Source organism: Misgurnus anguillicaudatus, chromosome 19, assembly GCF_027580225.2.
Source record: "Misgurnus anguillicaudatus chromosome 19, ASM2758022v2, whole genome shotgun sequence".
Taxonomy (NCBI): domain Eukaryota; kingdom Metazoa; phylum Chordata; class Actinopteri; order Cypriniformes; family Cobitidae; genus Misgurnus; species Misgurnus anguillicaudatus.
In genome coordinates, this window is record NC_073355.2 from 2516085 (window position 1) to 2539938 (window position 23854).

Here is a 23854-nt window from a genome sequence, read left to right on the forward strand (position 1 = left end):
CCATGACAACGCGTCAAACGTTACTTTCATTTTAAAAGCATATTTAAGCCCTTCAGTTGCATGCAATGAACTTTTCAATACTCCTTCTAGGATATTCATGCGATTGACAACAACGTGGTCAACATGATGCTGAGACATTGGAGATGATAAAATGCGAAGGGATTTTTGACATCTCGAACGCTGTTGCCATGGCAATGCATCAAAGTTTACTATTATTTCAGGAATATTTAAGCCTCTTGGCATGCTCAGATTAACTTCAAATTTGGCACACACATCAGAGTTGTCAAATGTTAAGTGTTGACAAACAGGTCAGACATAGGTGTGCCTCTTAAGTGGCTCACTAGCGCCCCCATTTGTAGAAAATGTGGGGTTTCTTTTACCTACAGTCCCCAATTGGGTCATTAACAACATAAATAGTCCACCGATATTTACCCACTTGATGCACTTGCCCACCGTGCATCGTTTTCTCGGAGGCACCGTGTAGTGGTAAAAAGACGTGCGAGGGCCCGCCATCGCTGCTTGCAGCTATATTATTATTATTATGTTTCTTCTCCAAAGTGAATCGCACTTTTGAGGGCCTAAACATGCTCGAAAACTCATGAAGTTTAGCACACATGTCAGAAGTGGCGAAAATGTAAGTGTGTCATAGGCGCCAGAAGTGGGCGTGTAGAAATGGCTCAATAGCGCCACCTGCAAAATTTCAAGAGAACAGCCCCCCGCTACGAAAAACGTACAGGTACGAAATTTGGTAGGATAATCTATCAGCCCAAGACCTACAAAAAAGTCTCTTGGAGCGAAGCTCTAAACCCTACAGGAAGTCGTACATTTTTTATTTTTGCCTTGATTTTTGTGCAAATTTGGTCATTTCCAGGCTTCATACTTTAACGAACTCCTCCTAGAGATTTAATCCGATCATCATCATATTTGGTCAGTATCATCTAACGGCCTTTGCAATGCTTTTCGTTGAAGGGCGTGTCCATGGCAGCCTGGCAAAGTGTGATGTTTTGCCGTGAAACAGGAAGCTGTTGTAATTCAGGCAAACATTGTCTGATCTGCCCCCAACATCACACGTTTGATAAGGGTCCTGGCCTGAACACGTCAATATAACAATAATCGGTTACAGTCATAGCGCCACCTGCTGCACACAGGTTGTGTGGCACATCAGTTTCCCTTTAAATGTCAACCTATATTTACCCATTTTAATTCATATCCCCCTGGTTCACTGCTTTACTAATGACATAGGGTGGCGGTGCACATGCGTGCGAGGGCCCTTCCATCGCTGCTTGCAGCTTTAATTAGGGCCCGAGCACACAAGTGTGAAGACCCTATTGTTTTTGCTCTGTTTATTATTAGGGCCCGAGCACCGAGGAGCAGGCCAGAATGGCCTGCACCATAGATGCAAAGCCCTATTGTTTTTGCTCAGTTTCTTCTGCTTTTTCTTCTCCGAAATGAATTGCATTTTTGAAGTCCTAAACATGCTCGAAAACTCATGAAACTTTGCACACACGTCAGAAGTGACGAAAATTTACATGTGGTATAGGAGTCAGAAGTGGGCGTGTAGAAATGGCTCGATAGCGCCACCTGCAAAATGTCAAAAGAACAACCCTCCCACTACAAAAAAAAGTACAGATACGAAATTTCCTAGGGTCACTTATCACCTCAAGATCTACAAAAAAGTCCCTTGGTACCAGGCTCTAAAACCCACAGGAAGTCGGCCATTTTGAGTTTTCGCTGTGATTTCTGTGCAAATTTTGGCATTTCCAGGCTTCGTACTTTAACAAACTCCTCCTAGAGATTTAATCCGATCATCATCATATTTGGTCAGTCTCATCTTAAGGCCTTTGCGATGCAAAATTGGGGAGCTTTTGACTTTTCGTTGGAGGGCGTGTCTGTAGCGGCCTTTCGCCATGAAACAGGAAGCTGATGTAATTCAGGCATACATTGTCCGGTCTGCCCCTGACTTCACACGTTTGATAAGGGTCCAGGCCTGAACACATCAACATGGCATAATTCAGTAACACTCATAGCGCCACTTAGAGGCAGCAGGAAATACCATGTTTTACGCTGTGACTTACTGGTCTTAGATATTTAACCATATTAACATCATATTTCACCAGTGTAATCTCAAGACCTTGTGTGATGATAAAAAGCAACGACCTTGACTTTTCGTTAAAGTGCGTGTCCGTGGCGGCCTCGCAAAGTATCGCTAAATGAATCACATTTTTGACAGGCTAAACAAGTTCAAAAAGTCATACAACGTTGCACACATGTCAAATGTGGTGAATATTTTCATGTGATATAGGTTTCAGACCTGGGGGTGTAGAAATGGCTCGATAGCGCCACCTGCAACATTTCAAGAGAACAGCCCCGCCGCTACAAAAAACATACAGATACGAAATTTGGTAGGATCATCTATCACCCCAAGACCTACAAAAAAGTCTCTTGGAGCGTAGCTCTAAACCCCACAGGAAGTCGGCCATTTTTAATTTTCCCTGTGATTTCTGAACAAATTTTGTCATTTCCAGGCTTCGTACTTTAACAAACTCCTCCTACAGATTTAATCCAATCATCATATTTTGTCAGTCTAATCTAAAGGCCTTTGCGATGTTAAATTGCAGAGATCTTGACTTTTCGTTGGAGGGTGTGTCCGTGGCGGTCTGCCAAATTTCTGTGTTTCGCAATGAAACAGGAAGTTGTTATAACTCAGGCTTACAATGTCTAATATGACCCACGTTTCACATGTTTGATAAGTGCCCTGGCCTGAACACATCAACATGGAATTATTCACATACAGTCATAGCGCCACCTGCTGGCAGCAGGAAATGTCAGGTTTTACACTGTTACACATTAAAGTTCGTTTGAATATCCACCTATATATACCCACTTAAATTTAAATCCCTCTGGTTCACTGCTTTACTAAGACCATCGGGTGGCAGTGCACATGCGTGCGAAGGCCCTTCCATCGCTGCTTGCAGCTTTAATTATTTTTCTTCTTCTTCTTCTTCTTCTTCTTCTTCTTCTTCTTCTTCTTCTTCTTCTTCTTCTTCTTCTTCTTCTTCTTTTTCTCCGAAATGGATTGCATTTTTGAGGGCCTAAACATACCCGAAAACTCATGAAAATTTGCACCCGCGTCAGAAGTGGTGAAAATTTGCATGTAGTATAGGCGTCAGAAGTGGGCGTGTAAAAATGGCTCAATAGCGCCACCTGCAAAATTTCAAGAGAACAGCCCCCCCACTACGAAAAACATACAGATACAAAATTTGGTAGGATCATCTATCACCCCAAGACCTACAAAAAAGTATCTTGGAACTAAGCTCTAAACCCCACAGGAAGTAAGCCATTTTGAATTTTCTCTGTCATTTTTTGACATTTCCAAGCGTCATACTTTAACAAACTCCTCCCACAGATTTAATCCGATCATCATCATATTTGGTATCATCTAAAGGCCTTTGCGATGCTAAATTGCGGAGCTTTTGACTTTTCGTTGGAGGGTGTGTCCGTGGCAGCCTGACAAATTTCAGCGTTTTCGCATGAAAGAGGAAGTTGTTCTAACTCAGGCATACAATGGCCAATCTGCCCCACGCTTCACATGTTGGATAAGGGTCTTGGCCTGAACACATTTCAATGCCAATATTTAGCTTCAGTCATAGCGCCACCTAGAGCTAGCAGGAAATGCCATGTTTTACGCTGTGATTTACTGCTCGTAGAGATTTAATCCAATCATCATCATATTTGGTCAGACTGTTCTTAAGCCCTTTGCAATGATAAATTGCGAAGATCTTGACTTTTCGTTGAAGGGCGTGTCCGTGACAGCCTGGCAAAGTGTGATGTTTCGCCATGAAACAGGAAGCTGTTGTAATTCAGACATACATTATCCGATCTGCCCCAGACTTCACACGTTTGATGAGGGTCCCTGCCTGAACACATATACATGGCATAATTTAGTAACAGTCATAGCGCCACCTAGAGGCAGCAGGAAACACCATGTTTTACGCTGTGACTTACTGCTCTTAGAGATTTAACCATATCAACATAATATTTCATCAGTCTAATCTCAAGACCTTGTGTGATGACAAATTATGGCTAAACGAATCACATTTTTGACAGCCTAAATGAGCTCAAAAAGTCATGAAACATTAAAAACGTGTCAAATGTGGTTACAATTTTCATGTGATATAGGCTTCAGACCTGGGGCTGTAAAAATGGCTCAGTAGCGCCACCTACAAAAATTCAAAAGAGCAGCCCCCCGCTAGGTTAAACGTACAGATACGAAATGTGGTAGGATCATGTATCACCCCAAGACCTACAAAAAAGTATATTGGAGCAAAGCTCTAAACACGACAGGAAGTCAGCCATTTTGAATTTTCTCTATCATTTGAGTGCAAATTTTGTAATTTCTGGGCTTCGTACTTTAACAAACTCCTCCTAGAAATTAAATCAGATCATCATTATATTTGGTCTGTGTCATCTAAAGGCCTTCGTGATGTTAAATTGCGGAGGTCTTGACTTTTCACTGGTGGGTGTGGCTGTGGCGGCCTGTCAAATTTCTGTGTTTGGCAATGAAACAGGAAGTTGTTCTAAGTCAGGCTTTAAATGTCCAATCTGACCCACGCTTCACATGTTTGATAAGTGTCCTGGCCTGAACACATCAACATGGCAATATTCAGTAAAAGTTATAGCGCCACCTGCTGGCAGCAGGAAATGGCATGTTTTACACTGTGATTTACTGCTCATAGAAATTTATTAAGATCATCATCATATTTGGTCAGGCTGAACTTAAGGACTTCACAATGATAAATTGCGAAGATCTGGAATTTTCGTTAAAGGGCGTGTCTGTGGCAGCCTGGCAAAGTGTGGTATTTCACCATGAGAAAGCTGTTGCAAACTCAGGCATACAATGTCTGACCTGTCACAGACCTCATATGTTTGACAAGGGTCCTGGCCTGAACACATCAATATAACAACAATCAGTTACAGTCATAGCGCCATCTGCTGCACACAGGAAGTGTGGCACATTAAAATTATTTTGAAAATGCACCTATATTTACCCACTTAAATTCATATCCCCCGGTACACTGCTTTACTAAGGCCATAGGGTGGCGGTGCACATGCGTGCGAGGGCCCTTCCATCGCTGCTTGCAGCTTTAATATATCATTGAATTTCTTAACTGGTATTTGACGTCAGAATAATGAATATTTTGTTGTTATAGCTTATGAAATGGGTGTTGACAGCGCTGTTTATCTATGCATTTACGCATTACCTGTATCAAACTGCGACAGCTTGCGGAGGCAATAAATAATTGCTTAATATCCACAGACATTTATTTAGATATTTTAGCAAAATATTGTTTATCTGGTAAATGTTAATATAACTTAGGGTAAATCTTGTAAGTTAGCTACATGTGGTGGCTGTGCGTCAGCCTTCAACCCGGTAAGTGAACAGCAATGATTTTATGAGGCTAATGATAAGCATAAATAACAGAAAAACGAATTTAATTTAGCGTTTTTAATTCCACCAAGCATTAATTCATGGCTGTTTTATTCATGCAAAGCTAAAACTTTATTGAGACAGGATTTGATGGATCAGCGTGACTGTGAGTTTGTCTCTATTCTTAGACAAGCTGCAAACATTGCTTTAATTAATCAACTTATTTAACATAACATACATTAATACACAGATGAGATGTGTTATAAATGCCTCATATGGAAAGTAAGTATACTCAAAGTCCTTTTAATGAAGTCGCGTCACTCCCCCGTCATATTTGCTGTGCACGCTGCTGCTGCTTCTGTTAGCTCCTCTCCTCAGATGCGTCCAGCGCGCAATTCTCTATTCTCTCGTTTATTGGTCAATCCGATATTACAAAGCCAATATCCGATAATGGGAAAATGCTTAAATGTCGGGGAAATATCGGAAAACAGATATATCGGTCAATCTCTAAAAAGAAAATCAAGAAAAAAACGGCAGCACCATGGTATGACCATCATACTGCAGCTCTTAAAATGGTAGCTAGAAAAATGGAGCGAAATTGAAAAAGCACAACGTTAGAGGTATGGCGTGCAGCATGGAAAGAAAGTGTTCAACACTTCACACAGAAAAACTGCCAGATCTACCCATCTCAGCAAGCTTATTAAAGAAAATCATAATAACACTCGTTTCCTCTTCACCACAGTTGTGAAATTGACCAAAAACAAAGAAGAAACCGAAACCAATATTAAACTCCAATCTAATAGTCGCAACTTCATGAACTTCTTCGCTAACAAAATTATTAGGGAAAGCATTAAAGCTTAAAAGTAAAATTAAAAGTAAAATTACTATAGGGCTGCACGATTAATCGAAAAAGAATCACAATCTCGATTCATACATAAATGCGATCTTCATTTTAAATGACGGTGATTCACTTGCATATACAGTATTTCCCTGTATTCAGATGCTGCATTCACGGATTTAAAAGAGGAACTATATTGTATGGCGTAATAGCACTTTTGGGAGTACTTCGACTCGCCTGAAAAGTCCGCTCCCCTTCTCCCTCTCATAATGGAACCCAAGCAAGAAGTATACCATTTCCAATGCTTTTTCTGCCAGCAGATTAGGTCTTGCTAAACAGTCATACCCTGTAGAGACTTTACAGAGAAGATTCAGGCATCTTCAAGATTTGCCTCTTCCAGCATTTGCCAATGTTCAACCACTTATCCTAATTGGAGCAGATTATTTGCATCTGATAACCCCAATTGACCAAGTGTATTTAGGACCTCCTAAATCCCCAGCCGCGATTCAGACTAGGTTAGGTTGGGTACTTCAAGGTCCAATACCCATTTCTAACCTGGATGAGACTCAGGGCCCTATCTTGCACCCAGCGGGTTTTTCCCTCCACAGACGCACGTCGGCAAACTAGGGAATGAACTTGCGTTGCCTGGGCGGTTCAGCGCAAAAAAGGAGGCGTGTTCCGGCACAAACCATCTCTTATGCTATTTTGCAGTTTCAAAAAACAATTGGGCTACTAACCAAAAAAACTAGTCTAAAGTCATTGCCGGGTTGCGCGTAGTTCATTATGCTATTTTAAGGGCGCATGCTTGACCATAATGTATAGCATGCACAACGCGCATTGCTTATCTAATCTACACAGATGCAACAGTTATTTTTGCAAATCATACATTGTTACAATAAAAAATATTAACACATGAGATAAGGGAAATCATTGTGGTGAGCATTGTGGTGATAATTTTTATGTAGTGTGTAGCTGCGTTAAAAAAATTATTATGCAAATAACGATTAAAATATTTTCATACGTTTGTTGTGTGGCTGTATTATGTTTATTTTATGTAAATAATAATAAAAATGTTTTCATAAGAAACCTTAATGTATATGAACTTGATTTGTAAGTGTACTTTGGGGTTGGACCTTGCTTGCGTTTCCGATTTCAAAGACCCCAAACCCTTTCAGCGGTGAGGGTGGATGCAGTGATGTCCTCTGCTGACGTCAGGTCCTGTGTAGAGGCAGATCAACCTCCCGTTACACGGCGTGTCCGATTTATGCTGGCAAGCTTGGGATTCCCCCATCTCCTGACATCATTGTAGTGCTTGGCGCAGCTGATGAGACAATTGCGGCTATTTCCTCTAACGCCTGTTTAACGGACGCTGATTTGGGCGGGTTTCTCCTATCCCCATACAAAACAACTTCTCTGTCTTTAACTGCTCTTACAAGAACGTCGGTCTCCTCGGCTGTGAACCGCTTCTGGCGTGCACCTGTCAAATCCGTCATAATAATAGCAACCCGCCATGGAACTTGCGCCCTTGCGTTTAAAGGGAATGTTGGATAGCGTTCTGATTGGTTTATTTGACGTTACGCCCAAACCACACCTAAGAATAATGAACCTACTTCAGACCAACCCCTTATTGATTTACGTCTGGCGCAAGTGTTATTTCTCCCGCCGTGAAAATAGCAACAGCGCCCAAGATCCGCCCACAAAGTCACTTGCGCTCTGCGCTTCGGACTTGCGTTTCAGATCGTCAAAATTGGGCTCTCAGTGTCTCTTTACTTTGACTAACCCCCTATAAGAACTTCGCCATGATGTGGAGAAACTATGGCAAGTGGATACTCTCCCTTTTAAAAATGAAAAAGTCATTGTTAGATCCAAACAAGACCAAGCAGTTATGGATTTGCTGGCTTCCAAGACAAGAAGAGTTGATGTGGACGGAGTTCAAAGATATGCCACTCCTTTATTGCGTGCTGCTTCTGCTGTAAGGCTACAAGCTTCAACAAATGCAGTCATTTCTTCTCTCAGATGTATAGAGAGGTGCCTTGAAAGAAACCCTAAAGTTGCTGTTGTGTATGATCAAGAAATAACCAAGTTGGAAAAGTCTGGCTACATCTCAAAAGTGGAAGCTTTTCATGATTCATCTGAATCCTGGTATCTACCCCATCATATTGTGGAGCACAATGGAAAACCACAAGTAGTTTTTAACTATTCCTTTCAATATAAAGGCATGTCATTGAACAGCCAGCTCCTTCCTGGTCCACAATTAGGCCCCTCCCTACTTGGCGTTTTACTCCGGTTCCGTCAGTATCCAGTGGCAATCAGTGGTGATTATAAAATCCATGTTTCACCAAATCAGGCTACTACCAGAAGATCGCCCTTTGCTATGCTTCCTGTGGCGCAATATGCAGAGGTCAAATCCACCTGACATTTACGAATGGCAAGTTTTGCCCTTTGGTACAGTATGTAGTCCATGTTGCGCAACATATGCCTTACAAAGGCATGTCCACGATCACCAAGAAGGTTATGAGGATATACTGAATTCTATACTTCAGTCATTTTATGTTGACAACTGCCTAGAGAGTTTTCCAAATGTGCAAGCTGCAAAAAGTCAGCTAGATCGAATGCGTTCCTTACTTATGAGTGGGGGATTCGAAATCAGACAGTGGGCAAGTAACCAGCCTGATGTGGTCCGACACCTCCCATGTGAAGCTGGAGCTGAGAGTTCTGAACTATGGATCAATCAAGATTGTTTGGACCCAAAAGAAGGAGCTTTGGGTCTAAGTTGGCATTGTCCTTCTGATTCCTTAGGATATAGATCTAGAACTGTGGAATGTAAACCAGTAACTATGCGCAATATTTACAAAGCTCTTGCAAGTCAATATGATCCATTTGGTTACATAATTCCCTTCACAACGAGAGCTAAAGTTATTATACAACAACTTTGGATGAAACCCAGAGACTGGGATGACCCTCTCATGCCAGATTCCATTCAAAAGGCCTGGAAGGCCTGGGAAACGGAGCTTCCTGATTTATCTTTGATCCAACTTCCCCGTTGTTATTCATTATTACCCTCAGAACAAATCAAGTCCAGGGAGTTGCATATTTTTTGCGACGCCTCAGAGAATGCATATGGCTCCGTAGCCTATCTGTGGATGGAAACTGATAAGAGCGTGGTCCAAACTTCCTTTATCATGGCAAGGTCTCAAGTAGCCCCAAAAAGGCAAATATCTATTCCCCGCCTAGAACTTTGTGGTGCTCTAACAGGTGACCAACTTTCAAAACTCTTGCAAACTGAACTGACTCTTCCTTTAACAAGTACTATCTTATGGTCAGATTCCACAACTGTTTTATCTTGGCTGCATTCTTCCTCCTGTCGATACAAAGTGTTTGTAGCAAATAGAGTCACGGAAATCTTGGAACTCACCGATCTTTCTTCTTGGAGATATGTTCCATCTGGGCAGAATCCAACAGATGACATCACTAGAGGGAGTACCCTTGTTGAGTTAGCCAAGCCTGCCCATAGATGGCGACAAGGCCCAATGTTCCTGAAACATCCGCCACATGAATGGCCACAAAATCTAGTATCCAGCCCTGCTAGCCCTGACCCTGAACTCCGCAAACCACTCTTTTGTGGGTTAACACAGTCAGAAGATCTTGTGCTTCCAGACCTAAATCGTTTTAAGTCATGGTCAGAATTGATGTCCGCAACAACTTAGCTCCTGCGACAGCACAATCCAGATTCCTTTGATACTTCTTCTGTTGAAACCTTACTTTTAAAGCAAGCACAGCAACAAAGTTTTCCCTCAGAGTACAAGTGCTTGAAGCAAGGTAAACCTGTTGAATCTCAAAGTCGCCTTCTTACCCTTTCCCCAGAACTGAATGAAAAAACAGGACTTATTGTAGTGGGCGGTAGGCTAAGACGAGTAAAGGATATTGAACCAGGAATTGTTCATCCAGTTGTTCTTGACCCTAAACATCCATTGTCCCAGTTAATTGTAAGAGATTATGATGAGAAACTGTTCCATCCTGGCCCAGAGAGAGTTTTCTCAGAACTTCGGCGAAACTACTGGATAATTAAAGGGAGACAAGCTGTAAAGAAACATCAGTGGTCCTGCTTAGAATGCAAGAAGTGGAGAGCTAAACCATCTATTCCTCAAATGTCGGATCTCCCCTGCTCAAAGCTCCAATTGTGTAAACCCCCATTTTGGTCCACTGGAATGGACTGTTTTGGCCCTTTTCATTTTAAGGTCGGTCGTAGGACAGAAAAAAGATGGGGCATCCTTTTCAAATGCCAGACCACTAGATGTCTACATATTGACTTGTTAACTAGTCTAGATGTGGACAGTTTCCTGATGGCACTACGTCGATTTATATCTAGGAGAGGTAAGCCCTACGAAATTCTTAGTAATCAAGGGAGTAATTTCCGTGGTGCTGCAAGAGAATTGAAGGAAGTCTATCAGAATCTTACCACTGAACTACAACTTAAATTGGAAAATCAGCAGATTACATTTAAGTTTAACCCACCACAAGCCCCTCATTTTGGAGGCTCATGGGAGAGAGAGATCCGTTCAATAAAAACAGCTCTGCGAGTGGCACTTGGCAGTCAAACCATATCAGAGGAAGTCTTACGAACAGTCCTGACAGAAATTGAAGGAGTTTGAAATTCAAAACCTCTTGGATATGCCTCATCTAACATCTCAGACCTCGATCCCATCACCCCAAATTTGCTCCTTATGGGGAGGCGGGACTCTTCTCTGCCACAGGTGATTTATGCCAATACAGAGTTCCTTGGTTGTAGATCTTGGCGTCACAGCCAAATCCTTGCTGACAGATTCTGGACATCCTTTATTCACAATTATTTGCCAGGTCAACAACTGCGGCAAAAATGGAATAGGGAACAGCCCAATTTGAATGATTCTACAGTTGTCTTAGTTATTGATCCTCAACTTCCACGAGCATCATGGCCTGTTGGCAGGGTAGTACGTCTCCTACCCAGTCAGGATGGACGTGTTAGAGCAGCTGAGATTAATATTAATGATAAAATTTATGTACGCCCAGTTGCCAAGTTGATTCCATTACCCAAAATAGAGGATTAATAGCAAATACATTACTTTATTTGGGGGCGGCTGTTGTGAATTAGACTATCTTTCCTTTGTTTTTCCTTTATACTACATTTCCCACAATCCTTTGCAGACTGCATCACCATTTTTTGTGTACTCCATTACCCATAATCCCCAGCTGAGGACTATAAATAGACCTCATTTCCTTTCTTTGTTCTTTTGTATTGGTAAGGTGTGGGCCTGAAGATGAGCACTCAATCATGTTTGTTTGAGTGTTTTCCACAAGATGTGTAATGTAAGTTTTCTATTGTATTGTTTATTCGAATTTGATGGGCTGTATATTTATCATTAGTAGGTTTATTAATATTATGTTTGATGTTGTATGGTTTCCATCTTTATTATTTGTGAGCCTGATTTCTGTATTGTATTGTTTGTAGTGACCAGAAAACCATCTTTATCATCCTGTGTATCATAAGCATTCTGCTTATCCTGTGGAACCTGTGTAATGTGCATCCAGTTTTAATGTCAACAAGAATAAATGAGAGCAAAAGGAATGGTATCTGTCCCGTGTTTTAACAAGACACACCACCAAGTACTACACGTCCACTGAACCCTGGGTACTTTTACCATCTAGTATCCAACACCTAAGCTCTGAAATGATTTACCAAAAAATGTTTGAGTATCAGACACAGTCAATCAATTTAAGTCTAAACTAAAGACATTACTCTTTAAAGAGTAACTAAACCCTAAACCAACTTTTTTTAGTTAATGATCTGTAATAATTATCCTTTATTAGTGCTGTTCATTGATTTTAGTAAGTTTTTTGACATTAAGATATAAAGTGTTTCAATACTGCAATATATGGTGTAAAAACGTCTGAGTGCTGCCCTCTTCAGGTTGAACGGTGGCTACTGCAGTTGAATTTTCTTATTGGATGTTGGGTCCAAAAAATGACTCGTGACGTAAGCAGGTTCAAGCTCACCACGCTCTTGTTACGATCTCACCACACACTTGGTACGAGCTTAGTTCAAATAATTAGGGGACCCTCTATCTCCGCTGGGATCTGCCCACTTTTCTTGCATTTTTCAAATATTGCCAGTGGGTGGAGTCAGGCTCTGACCAGGGGTTTAGTTACACTTTAACAAAACATTCACATAATTTGTCTAGTAAATGTACTTATCTCGCAATAGTTCGCTTGTCCGGAACAAAACATTCACATAACTCTGGGTAATATATTTATGTCGCTGGAACCGAGTGGATATTAAAAACCACAATACTGTATGGCACTTTCAATACATGCGAACAGTCCCTCCTAGGCCTGTCATGGTAGTTACTTTTCATAGGTCGGTTAATTTTCCCAGAAATAATGATGATAGTCGATAGTATTGAATTTTTTAAGACAATGTCACTGATTAGATATGACAATAAAATATCATAATAATGCAAGTACATCCTTACTAAAAAAAAAGCCAAGAGGGTTTTTCTCCTAGGGGTTTTCTGACCTCTGGGGAGTCAGCTGACATTGGCTTAATTTAGCACCCTCTTCTACACGTTAAATTATTACTACGCTCGCTAGCACGGTTTTATCTGAGCCGTTGTATTCTGCTGCTTATGTTGTCTATTGAATTTCTGTGTTTTCTCCTGTACCTATTAATGTAAAGCTGTTTTGAAACAATTAAACAAGTGTGAAAAGCTCTATATAAATACAACCCCAAATCAGAAAAAGTTGGGACACTGTAGAAATTGTGAGTAAAAAAGTAATGGAATAATTTACAAATCTCATAAACTTATATTTTATTCACAGTAGAATATAGATAACATATCAAATGTTGAAAGTGAGACATTTTGAAATGTTATGCCAAATATTGGCTCATTTTGGATTTCATGAGAGCTACACATTCCAAAAGAAGTTGGGACAGGTAGCAATAAGAGGCCAGAAAATTTAAATGCACATATGAGGAACAGTTGAAGGAACAATTTGCAACTTATTAGGACAATTGGCAACATGATTGGGTATAAAAGAGCCTCTCAGAGTGGCAGTGTCTCTCAGAGGTCAAGATGGGCGGAGAATCACCAATTCCCCCAATGCTGCAGAGAAAAATAGTTTTCTGAGTTTCTCAGAGAAAAAATGCAAAGAGATTGAAGTTATCATCATCTACAGTGCATAATATCATTCAAAGGTTTAGAGAATCTGGAAAAATCTCTGTGCGTAAGGGTCAAGGCTGGAAAACCATACTGGATGCCTGTGATCTTCAGGCTCTTAGACGGCACTGCATCACATACAGGAATGCTACTGTAATGGAAATCACAACATGGGCTCAGGAATACTTCCTGAAAACATTGTCAGTGAACACAATACACCGTGCCATTCGCCATTGCCAGCTAAAACTCTATAGGTCAAAAAAATAAGCCATATCTATACATGATCCAGAAGCACAAGCGTTTTCCTTGGGCAAGGCTCATTTAAAGTGGACTTTGGCAAAGTGAAAAACTGTTCTGTGGTCCAACGAATCAAAATTTGAAGTTCTTTTTGGAAAACTGGGACGCCATTTCATTCAGACTAAAGAGGACAAGGACATCCCAAATTGTTATTAGCGCTCATTTCAGAAACCTGGATCTCTGATGGTATGGGGTTGCATGAGTGCGTGTGGCATGGGCATCTTACACATCTGGAAAGGCACCATCAATGCTGAAAGGTTTATCCAAGTTCTAGATACATATGATCCCATTCAGACGCCGTCTCTTTCAGGGAAGACCTTGCATTTTCCAACATGACAATGCCAGACCACATACTGCATCAATTACAACATCATGGCTGCGTAGAAGAAGGATCCGGGTATTGAAATGGCCAGCCTGCAGTCCAGATCTTTCACCCATAGAAAACATTTGGTGCATCATAAAGAGGAAAATGCGACAAAGAAGACTTAAGACAGTTGAACAACTAGAAGTCTTTATTAGACAAGAATAGGACAACATTCCTATTCCTAAACATTGGTCCTCCTCCAACTGTTCCTTATATGTACATTTAACTTTTCTGGCCTCTTATTGCTACCTGTCCCAACTTTTTTTTAAATGTGTAGCTCTCATCAAATCGAAAATGAGCCAATATTTGGCATGACATTTCAAAATGTATCACTTTCAACATTTGATTTGTTATCGATATTCTATTGTGAATGAAATATAAGTTTATAAGATTTGTAAATTATTCCATTCCTTTTTTACTCACAATTTCTACAGTGTCCCAACTTTTTCTGATTTGGGGTTGTAAAATTGCATTGAATTGAACAGTCACATTGAGTTGTTTTACTGTAGTTTCGATCGATCCCTCGTTCATATTCTTAATTCCTTCAGTCTGTGTCATGTAACTGGCTTGAATTTACTGCCCTACGTAAAAGGCAACCCCAAAGCATCATATAGTCTAAGTGTAACATCTGTCTCACCCCTGTTCTGCCAGCACCAGGAATGGTGGACCAGAAAAACCCTCTCCAGTCCTGGTCCTCAAAGATGTAGGGCAAAATTCGAGCAAGCATACGAGTGCAGTTCAACACAGTCTGCTTCTCTTTTTCTGTAGGACATCCCGACTCTGCACTCTGAACCAACTTCTCCACAGCCTGTAAGAAAAAAAACACATCCATATCAAAACACACACATATGCATCATTTGGTATATATGTATTCTGACACAAGTTGTGATTTCAGTGATGAGAGTTTACAATAGAAATAACTTTCTTTTTATTGTTCAACTCATTCCCTGCCATTAAAGAGCTCTTGTCAATGTGTTAAAACACCCTGTCAATGATGACACATTGATTTTTACGTCATTCCATATTTCCTCCATTATCCACTAGGTGGCACTCATGCACAACTTATATAAAACGGGCCTGTTTAATGTTTTATTCTGAATGTCTTGGAAATAGAAATGTTCCATGGGTTTTGACAATTTTTCTGTAAACCGAATAATTGACAATGGGCCATTGAATTATTTGAAAATAATGCACACCCGCTACACACCCGCACATTACCACCTTGCAAATAAATTATCATAATTAAATTTCAAAGCAATAAAACAGACAATTAATCGTCATAATCGTCACATTTGATTAGACCAGTGGTTCCCCACCTTTTGTAACTCACGGCCCACACAACCAAACACATATGTTCCCACGGCCACAGCTACATTATTAAAGGAACCTGCTATTTGTGTTGGTAAATTCAGAGTATTCAGAAGCAAGACTGTTAATTATTTTTATTGAATAAATTGGTAATGTAGTGAACTAATAGAAAATGAACATAACGGGTCGGGTCACCAAGCCCCGAAAGACTCAGCTGACACTTGTTAAGGAAAACTGGAGAACCAAATCAAGGCAGAGGTTGACAGCGGGTAGACCGTCAGTCAGAGGGAACAGGCAGAGCAGGGTTTAGAAGAGCAATCAAAACCATCAGAGACTGGAGAACTGCACAAACCAAAACTAACGTCAGGCTCGAGTGACAAGCACAATTGTGCACAAATGTGTTCATAATTTATTTAAACGGATAACGTGACAAGTAGGGCTGAAACGATTCATCGAGTTACTCGATTTACTCGATTCAAAAAATTCCTCGAGGCAAAAATTCTGCCTCGAAGCCTTGTTAAATTCCTATTATGCGCACTACACGCGCCGAGATCTGATTCACACGGACCGTTGTTCAATGTTCAGGAACCACATCATAGCGCGTGATACATTTTGAATTTATTTGGCGCGATGGCGGAGCGAATATGTCCATAAACGGCAGAGAGAGAATGTTTAAAGTTTGGGATCATTACATTCAGCATCTGAATCCACTGCTGTTTCACCAAGCGTCGATGAAACAAGGTAACGTAGCTTCCGCTGATTTTAATCCCATACTGTATTTGTAGCAATGTCGTTATGCGGTTTGACTAGATATGATGTTTAGATTTGACGTTTTCGTATTCACGTTCAATTGCTTAAAAAAGAACCCCTTCACAAACACGCATGCACTTTACTGGTGTGTGTACCAAAAAAACGGCTCCACAGTGCAATCATTTATTGGCAACTTGTAATCTGACATATTTTGTTCCATAATAATAATCTCTGTCTTATTGGAGTTTAGCATAAGGATATTCTCTCTCACGCGAGTCAGACCGATCGCGCAATGCATCACATATGCTTAAACTTTTATGTAGCCACGCAACAATAATTTCAGCATGCATTCACTGTATACAGCGGGACGTGATGTTGTGATTTTTCGAACGGATTCTTAACCTAAAATGCACCGCAATGCAAGTGATGCACCAAATGCAGCATTCTATTGAAAAGTAATGTATGTATTTCTGCAGTACCAAAATGCAATGAAGCAACTGAACGTCTGACTGGGGTGTCACTCTTCCTCAAGCACAGCACGCGTGCACACAGAAACACAGGTGCACGTGCGCGCGCACACACACAGGTTGTTACCATAGCAAATAGGCTCACCCCAGAAATGATATATTACATGTTAGTAGCCTAATGGTAAATGCTGCAGGTGTAGAAATGTACATAAACCAGATATTTACTTTGATGTCAGTGCTAGATTACAGCATGAAACCTGTTGTGCATATTAATAAATTAAAGTGCTTAATTGTTGGCACTGGCACTTATAAACTTTGAAATTAATAGGCTTATTTTTTGGAGCCAAATACCTCTGTTTTTTTTTTAAGTAAAAGCTAAATGCTTGAACATTTTACAGCCACGTCATTTTCGTTATGCATTATTTGTTTTGGTTGTTTAAAAACACAAACAAATTTTTTATCCGATTACTCGATTAATCGATCGATTCAGTGCTAGATTAATCGATTACAAAAAGAATCGATAGCTGCAGCCCTAGTGACAAGAAAACTTATTCGCTTGTTCAGGTGACAAATAGATATCATAAACAACAAAAATTTGCTGCACAAAAGGCCGTTAAGTGCATCTCGGTGAATGTGTGTCCGTGAGAACTGTAAGTGGACTTATGTTTTGGGTTTATTTAAGCCTGTTATTGTATTAGTCTATAGTTCTTGCGAATTTAAATTAAAGGGATACTTCACCGATTTAGCATTCAGCTTTGTATCTGTAGAAACCCGGCAGTATTACTGAATGACCATGTTTCCCTCCATCATTTCCCCCTGAGAGGAGAGATATCTGCTTTTTGGTTCTGCAAAAAAGTCCTCCGATGATGCAAAAATCATCATATTACATCATCGGAGGACTTTTTTGCAGAACCAAAATGCAGATATCTCTCCTCTCAGGGGGAAATGATGGAGGGAAACATGGTCATTCAGTAATACTGCCGGGTTTCTACAGATACAAAGCTGAATGCTAAATCGGTGAAGTATCCCTTTAAGTTAGCTGGTGATTTTGTTGTTTGAGCAACCTGCTAGCTAGGTTGCACGATGTGCCTGTTGATTAGATATAATTGTTGAGCGCTCTGCTCACATTATTTATGCGCATTATTTACATGCTACAGTAGTAACACTCCTTTAAAATAATGTATTTAATAGTGGAAAATAATCAGTTTTTACAATCTTCGAGCTATCTATCATCGTTCGCCAGACGTTCTACAAATCTGCTTCAGTTTGTGTTTATTTACTTTCGCTTCATCACGCAGCTATTTTTGTTAGAGGTATCTTTTAAAAACATTTAATTCATTAATAATCTAGTATGTTTTCATTTTCTGTCATAGTTTCTTCAAAATTAAGTTTTGAGCGTTTAAATAAAAATATTTTCATTTTCATCATGATGCGTCTGCACCCGCCCCTTTGACTACCCCGCCCCCTACCACGCCCACCCGCCCAACCCTACCATCGTAACTAATACATTTTCTGTGGGAAACCCTGGCCCTGTATGTCGGGCTGAAGTGAAGAAAGTTGCAATTGGAGATCAGACTTGACGTTAAGCTTTTTCCGGTATTTTGTCTTGAGTGCCACCAAGCAGAAAATCCAGCTTCGCATAGGTATGTTGTTGGAAATGGCATCAAAAATCTCAGAGCTTTGTCAGAAAGATCAGAATACTCGGAAAAAGTGTCAATCCAAAAATCTGTCATTGATTTTTGAGAAAATATTAATTTTAAAGCACTGTCACTAGGCTCTCATGCTCGTTTGCACGTAGTAGTCACGCATCTGGCTCTTCAGGCCTTGTAGACGCTTTTCAATCAGTTAGTAACCGAAGCGGGAGGGCTTGTGGCTTCTTCTGTCAAAAAATGTGACAAATTCTCAAATGATTCAGAATTTGATTCGCAAATTCACCTGGCCCTAATGTCCATTTTCTTTATTGTGGCTTCGATTTTCTTTTGGACTTAAAACGCTGTCACTGATTTAAAAGGAGACATTTTAAGTCAGATAAAAAAATCTGGGCTTCGTTGCGTAATTCAAAGAGACGAGAAAGCACCCTGCCTCGTGAAAGCCATCGTTCCTCAGTGTGTATAAGAAATTGAACATGGTCACTTCCCATTTCTTCACAGAGAAGTCGAAACAAACGTGACTGAAGGGGCCTAGTCTTAATGAAATTGACTATTTTATCAGCCTCATCAGGGATCACATCTGGGATCTGTGGGCATCTTTTTGGTAGCTAGCGCTTCCTGATGTAAACTGCAGTGGACAGAGCTCACGAATGGCGCAACTGTGTTTACGCACACAACGACTCCGTTGCGATGACCCACCATAGCTCTTGCTCCGTCAGTGCTCAGACCCACGCATTCTATTCTATTTGAAACAATAAATGCATTAAAATATTACAAATGTCATCGCTGATTGGGTGATTGGGTCAGCAGCGGTTTACAGAAATGGAAATCCTCTTCTCCATTATGTGCATACCGTACAAAGGAAATGAGATTGGAAAGGTTGGCTATATCAGTCGATTCATCCAACTGTAGGGCATAAAAAGGACTCAAAACCAACTTCTGAAATATATCATCTGCCATTTCATTAATTCTTTTTTTGTCAGAATCCAACAAATCAAGCAATGTTTTTTATAGAGAATGTCTAAATATGTTTTAAGTTTGCCAGCACAGGTCACAAATGACACAGCAGCAAACAGAAATGGAGAAAGACAAGGGTCTTCTGAAAGGAAAACTCATATACAAAACAATGGCTAATGGTTCTGTCGAAAATGTAAACAGGTCGGTGTAAACATACATTTGCGCTTTCTTCAGCTGAGTGCTTTTGTAGCTGTGATACTTGGGCTGTGAGTCGGTTGGTTGCTGTGGTAATGTCCTGCCCCTCCTCCACTGTGATTGGACAGCCGTGTGAGAACTGACATTGACGAGCAGAGCCTTTCACCCAAAGTTAAATATTTTTCAACTCTCGACGCTCTTCCAGTTTTCAGCGTAGAAGAAAACCGCTAGATGCTGGCTTATTTGAAAAACGCAGAGCTTCCATTGGAAACAATTGAAAACATGCGCAGGGCCATGGGCGTAAAAGCTTTGGTGTGCACACCCCCTAAGTGTGTGTGAATTGAGAACTTTATACCTTCATTGTAAATGATTGTTATATTGGTTTTGATACAACGATTTCAATATATAACTTCAATTCAATTCACTGTTTGTTGTGGTCTCATTAACACATATTTGGATTAAAACTTGCAATTGGTTTTCTAAGCCCTCCCAAATTTCAGATATATAACAATCTAATTAAAAGGTGTAGTTTGTGATTGTTATAAGTTAGTGTCTTGCGAGATCACGCATGATGCACATAGGTAAGGGTGGATTGATACCAGTTTTTCCATACCGATCCCCTAAATATAAAGAGTGCACACAATTACAGTAAATATTAATGTCACACAATAATATTATTTCATTACTTATAGTGCACTTCAGATGTCTGATGTTAAATTTTTCTTTCTTTCTTTAAACTTGGCTGGCAGGAGCTACACAAAAAGATTGAAGATTTTGTTTTTTCTTCCTGATGGGCAGTCTCAGAACGGAAAATCGGAGATGGAGACAGGAAAGGAAAAGCGGCAACTGTTTTCCTGTCCCACCAACAACACAATCACAGCCTATACAGACACACACTTTCTAATGACAGCATGATGATAGAAGGGCATGTACATTAGAAAGATTTAGATTCAGGATCCAGTTTTGCAAAAAAAAACAACAACAGCGAACAAAGCCTTGTAACACAGTGTTGCCAGATTGGAGGGAGATTCTTCCCTTACAGCTCGAATCTCAGCAGCGGGCACCAGAGCAAACACATCCTGAACAGTGGTGGTGGTGTCAGCCCAAAACTGATCCCAGAATGCATCATCTGTGGCTTCTACTGGCTGTGAGAATAGAGGAGACGGTTTTGTTATACAGATCATGAAAACCCAACACACACACACAAGAACCTGGAGATCTTTGAAGCCAAGTATGCTCATTTAAATGAATTAATAGTAAAAACTACATCAGAATTTAACAAAACTGTATTGTCAATGCAATACAACTTCAAAATCAAATGAGTACCTAATGAAATGATGTCACCTGGGAGGCTAAACTCATTAATTTGGAGTAAATGATGTGAGAGCTGCTGTGATGTGTAACATGCTACAGTATACTTCATCTAAAACCAATTCCTTATTTCAAGTCCACTTGAACCGAAAGTTTAAAGCGACTTTACACACAATGCTTAACCCTGGGTTAACTTAGCTCTATGAGTGTCTCAGATTTGTAATTTAGAAGCAGAGTTTTCTCTGAAATTAAACCCGGGTTGTAATGCCAAAAGCATGCAGTGTGAAACAAGCAGTGTTAGGAGCCAATCACACCAAACGCGTTTATGGCAGTTGCATGCGCCTTTTTTGAATGATATTCACTGTTTATGTGCGTTGAATGCATTGCGGTTTTTGCACGCGGTTTTGAAGGAGCGGAAAACCAGCCAACGTCATTCGGGTCTTTCCATTGTCCAATCGAATGAAGGGAGAGGCGAGCCTTACGTTGTGGTGAGGGAAGTTTACAGTTGCTTTAAAAACCGGAACCCAACCCGCTCACTCTTTCCTGCGTTTTTGTGCACCTCTCACCCTCAAACAAGGTCAGAGCTTTTTTTTAAAGGCAGTGCGTCGCATCTTGCATTTCAAGCGCGTCTGGTGTGATTAGCCCCTTAGAATGTTATCACTCCATACTTAGCAACGGACAGCCAACCAGAAACTCGTACCTCATATCATCATATCATCTGTGAACTGAAAACACTTACATTGTACTGTAGTAAAAATGACATCCCAGGAGGCTTTAAACCGCCAATACAGATTTACGCTGCAATCTGTTCTTTTAATTCATTCAGTTTGACATCAGTTTTTATCCAATTATGACAGTTGACACCGCAAATATGAAAATTAAAACGTTAACCCGGGGTTTGGAAATGCACGGTGTGAATGGTCAGATTATGAAAACCCAAGATTATCTCAAAACCCCTGGTTGAGTATGAACAGTTGTTAAACAAATAACCCAGAATTCCATAAACCTAGGCTTTAGAATAACCCAGTGTTAACTATTTCAAGTGTGAAAAGCCCTGTGACGTTGTGACATTATTTCAAAATTAAAACTAAAATATCAAAGGAGAAAAATAGAGGACATGCCTTATTTTTCCCCACTGCATCTATGAAAGCAGATGTTTTAAGATTTAGATATAGAGTTGACAGTTTGAGGGGAGGGGTTAAGTGATGTGTTCAGAAAGGAAGGACGTTTTCAGATTTTCCTTTAAGGTTACAAAGACCATGTATTTTTGTGGACAGATTTGCACGGATTAAGTAAAAAGGATTAATAAAATGCCTGGCATATTATTTGATTAACTGAGCATAAACTGTATAATAAAGTAACTGACCCATTGATATTTAAATACAGAGACGTCAGGTCTAGGGGGTGGGGTCTAACATGCGTCAGGCTATTACCACTCACTGCCATTTCGTTTTTAAAGCTCTTTAAATAAAATTATATCTATTAAATCTATTTATACACTACAAGCATGGCTGCCTGTTTATGAGAAATAACATCCGACAATGTAAAGTAAAATGCACTTGAATTCAAAACATTCTCTGAAAACTAACACCAATGTCATTCGATTCTTCTTATCATGGGTCTATATTGTTTTACGTGTTTAGCATATTTTTTAAAGGAAAAATTAAGAACCTGTTTCTTCCAGTATTATTTTGCATATTGTATCCATATTGTAAATTACCCTTTAATATTTCAACGTATAGTATAAATATAATTATAATAAACTAATACAATAAAAAGATACAGAAACAATATTACAAATGTATGTGGAAACAAGTTCATCAATATGGTGAGCAGTGCACGCAGATATCCACAAATAAACAGATATTTAGGGAAAATACACCCTTCGGCGCGTTGAATTAACTGACATATATACACATACATGTTGATGTTTATTTTAATTGTCGATGTGTGTCATCGCAAGATGTTGCAGGTCTGAGCGACGCAGTCTCCGTTTGAAAAATACAAACACGCGCTCTTGCAATAATAGCCTACTAAAGTCACAAACCTGAGTTTTAGTGGTCAGCTGTATCACCGCCTTCCTGAAATTAAGCTTTGAGTCCGTATTTCCCATGTTTCTCCTCTGATCGTTTAATGATGAGGAGCAGCTCTAATCCCCGTCACCTCCTCCTCTGTGCGTGTCATCTGCGTGCAGAGGCGGTGAGGATGGTGGTGCGCGCAGCCACAGACTTCCGGGATGCGCAGTTAAAAAATACATACTATAGGAAAGGCTTGAGTCTGAAATAAACCTGACGTGACGTTAAGCATGTGTAACTGATTGGTTAAAACGGACTGAAAGGCACAAGGTTTGTTCGACTTCATGCCGCAAGAAACGACAAGCTTATGACATCAAAGTACCGCGAGAACGACCTGAAAGGACTCTGATTTCGAATCGCTCTCGTGGAACTGTGATGTCATCTTTCTGTCGGTTTTTGCAGCGCTGCATGAAGTCAAACCAGAGATACTTTAGTTAGTTAGAGCTTACATTTTACAGTTTCTTGTCAGAATTGATAATCTGTTCGTTAAAAAACGGCATATCTGCCCTGCGCACTGCAGCGTTACGCGTTATTATGCTAAGCTTGCAGGCTCCCAAAAGGGCCTACAGTATTTAAGCGGCAGCTGGTCAGCTGGCGAATTCCCAATCCTAATAAGGTAAACGATTGGCTCATGAATTTTAATTAGTTTATGTAAGCGGACGTATAAGGAAGGTTACTAGAAACCTCAGCGAGATTTTATTACTATTCACGAGCCAGACCTTGGCCATAGTAAATTCCAGTCGCACTTGTATGTCAGTTGCTAAGGAGTAGACTAGGAGATTTTAAAACCCACTGTCAGCGACAGCCAAAATACATCAGTCTATTAAAATGTTTGTATACATTTTTGTATAAATAATAGTAAACACTCTAAAAATCTATTTTTAACAGAACATTGTTTTTTATATTTAAATGCTTTTTATTCAATATTAGAAGAAACATTTTGTGTCAGATATGTTTTGTGTACTGTTATTCTAAGATATGGAAAAAATATAAAAAAGTAAGTAGCCCTAACCTTTTGAACG

General features: G+C 40.1%; 2 protein-coding genes and 1 long non-coding RNA gene across 3 annotated transcripts in view; 1 reads left to right on the forward strand and 2 right to left on the reverse strand.

Annotated features, from left to right (window-relative positions):
- The window catches only part of hid1a (HID1 domain containing a), a 78748-nt gene extending 55657 nt beyond the window's left edge, over nucleotides 1–23091 (reverse strand). The window contains exons 1-3 of the mRNA XM_055183541.2: nucleotides 22805–23091; nucleotides 20442–20591; nucleotides 14758–14928 (exon numbers count right to left, since the gene is read on the reverse strand). Of these exons, the coding sequence (XP_055039516.2) occupies nucleotides 14758–14928; nucleotides 20442–20591; nucleotides 22805–22870 (387 nt within the window). The 5' untranslated portion in view covers nucleotides 22871–23091. The remainder of the gene's footprint in view (nucleotides 1–14757; nucleotides 14929–20441; nucleotides 20592–22804) is intronic.
- LOC141350953 (uncharacterized) overlaps nucleotides 1–23854 on the reverse strand; it is a 271024-nt gene that overhangs the window by 215693 nt on the left and 31477 nt on the right. The window lies entirely within an intron of this gene.
- Nucleotides 8324–12073, forward strand: LOC141350952 (uncharacterized). The gene is made up of 2 exons (XM_073856807.1): nucleotides 8324–11612; nucleotides 11755–12073. Exon 1 carries the CDS (start codon nucleotides 8597–8599, stop codon nucleotides 9971–9973), a length of 1377 nt encoding a protein of 458 aa, XP_073712908.1. The 5' UTR covers nucleotides 8324–8596; the 3' UTR covers nucleotides 9974–11612; nucleotides 11755–12073.

Excerpts from the sequence above, each read along its gene's own strand:
- LOC141350952 (XM_073856807.1), top strand. The coding sequence starts at position 8,597 with ATGTTTCACCAAATCAGGCTACTACCAGAAGATCGCCCTTTGCTATGC.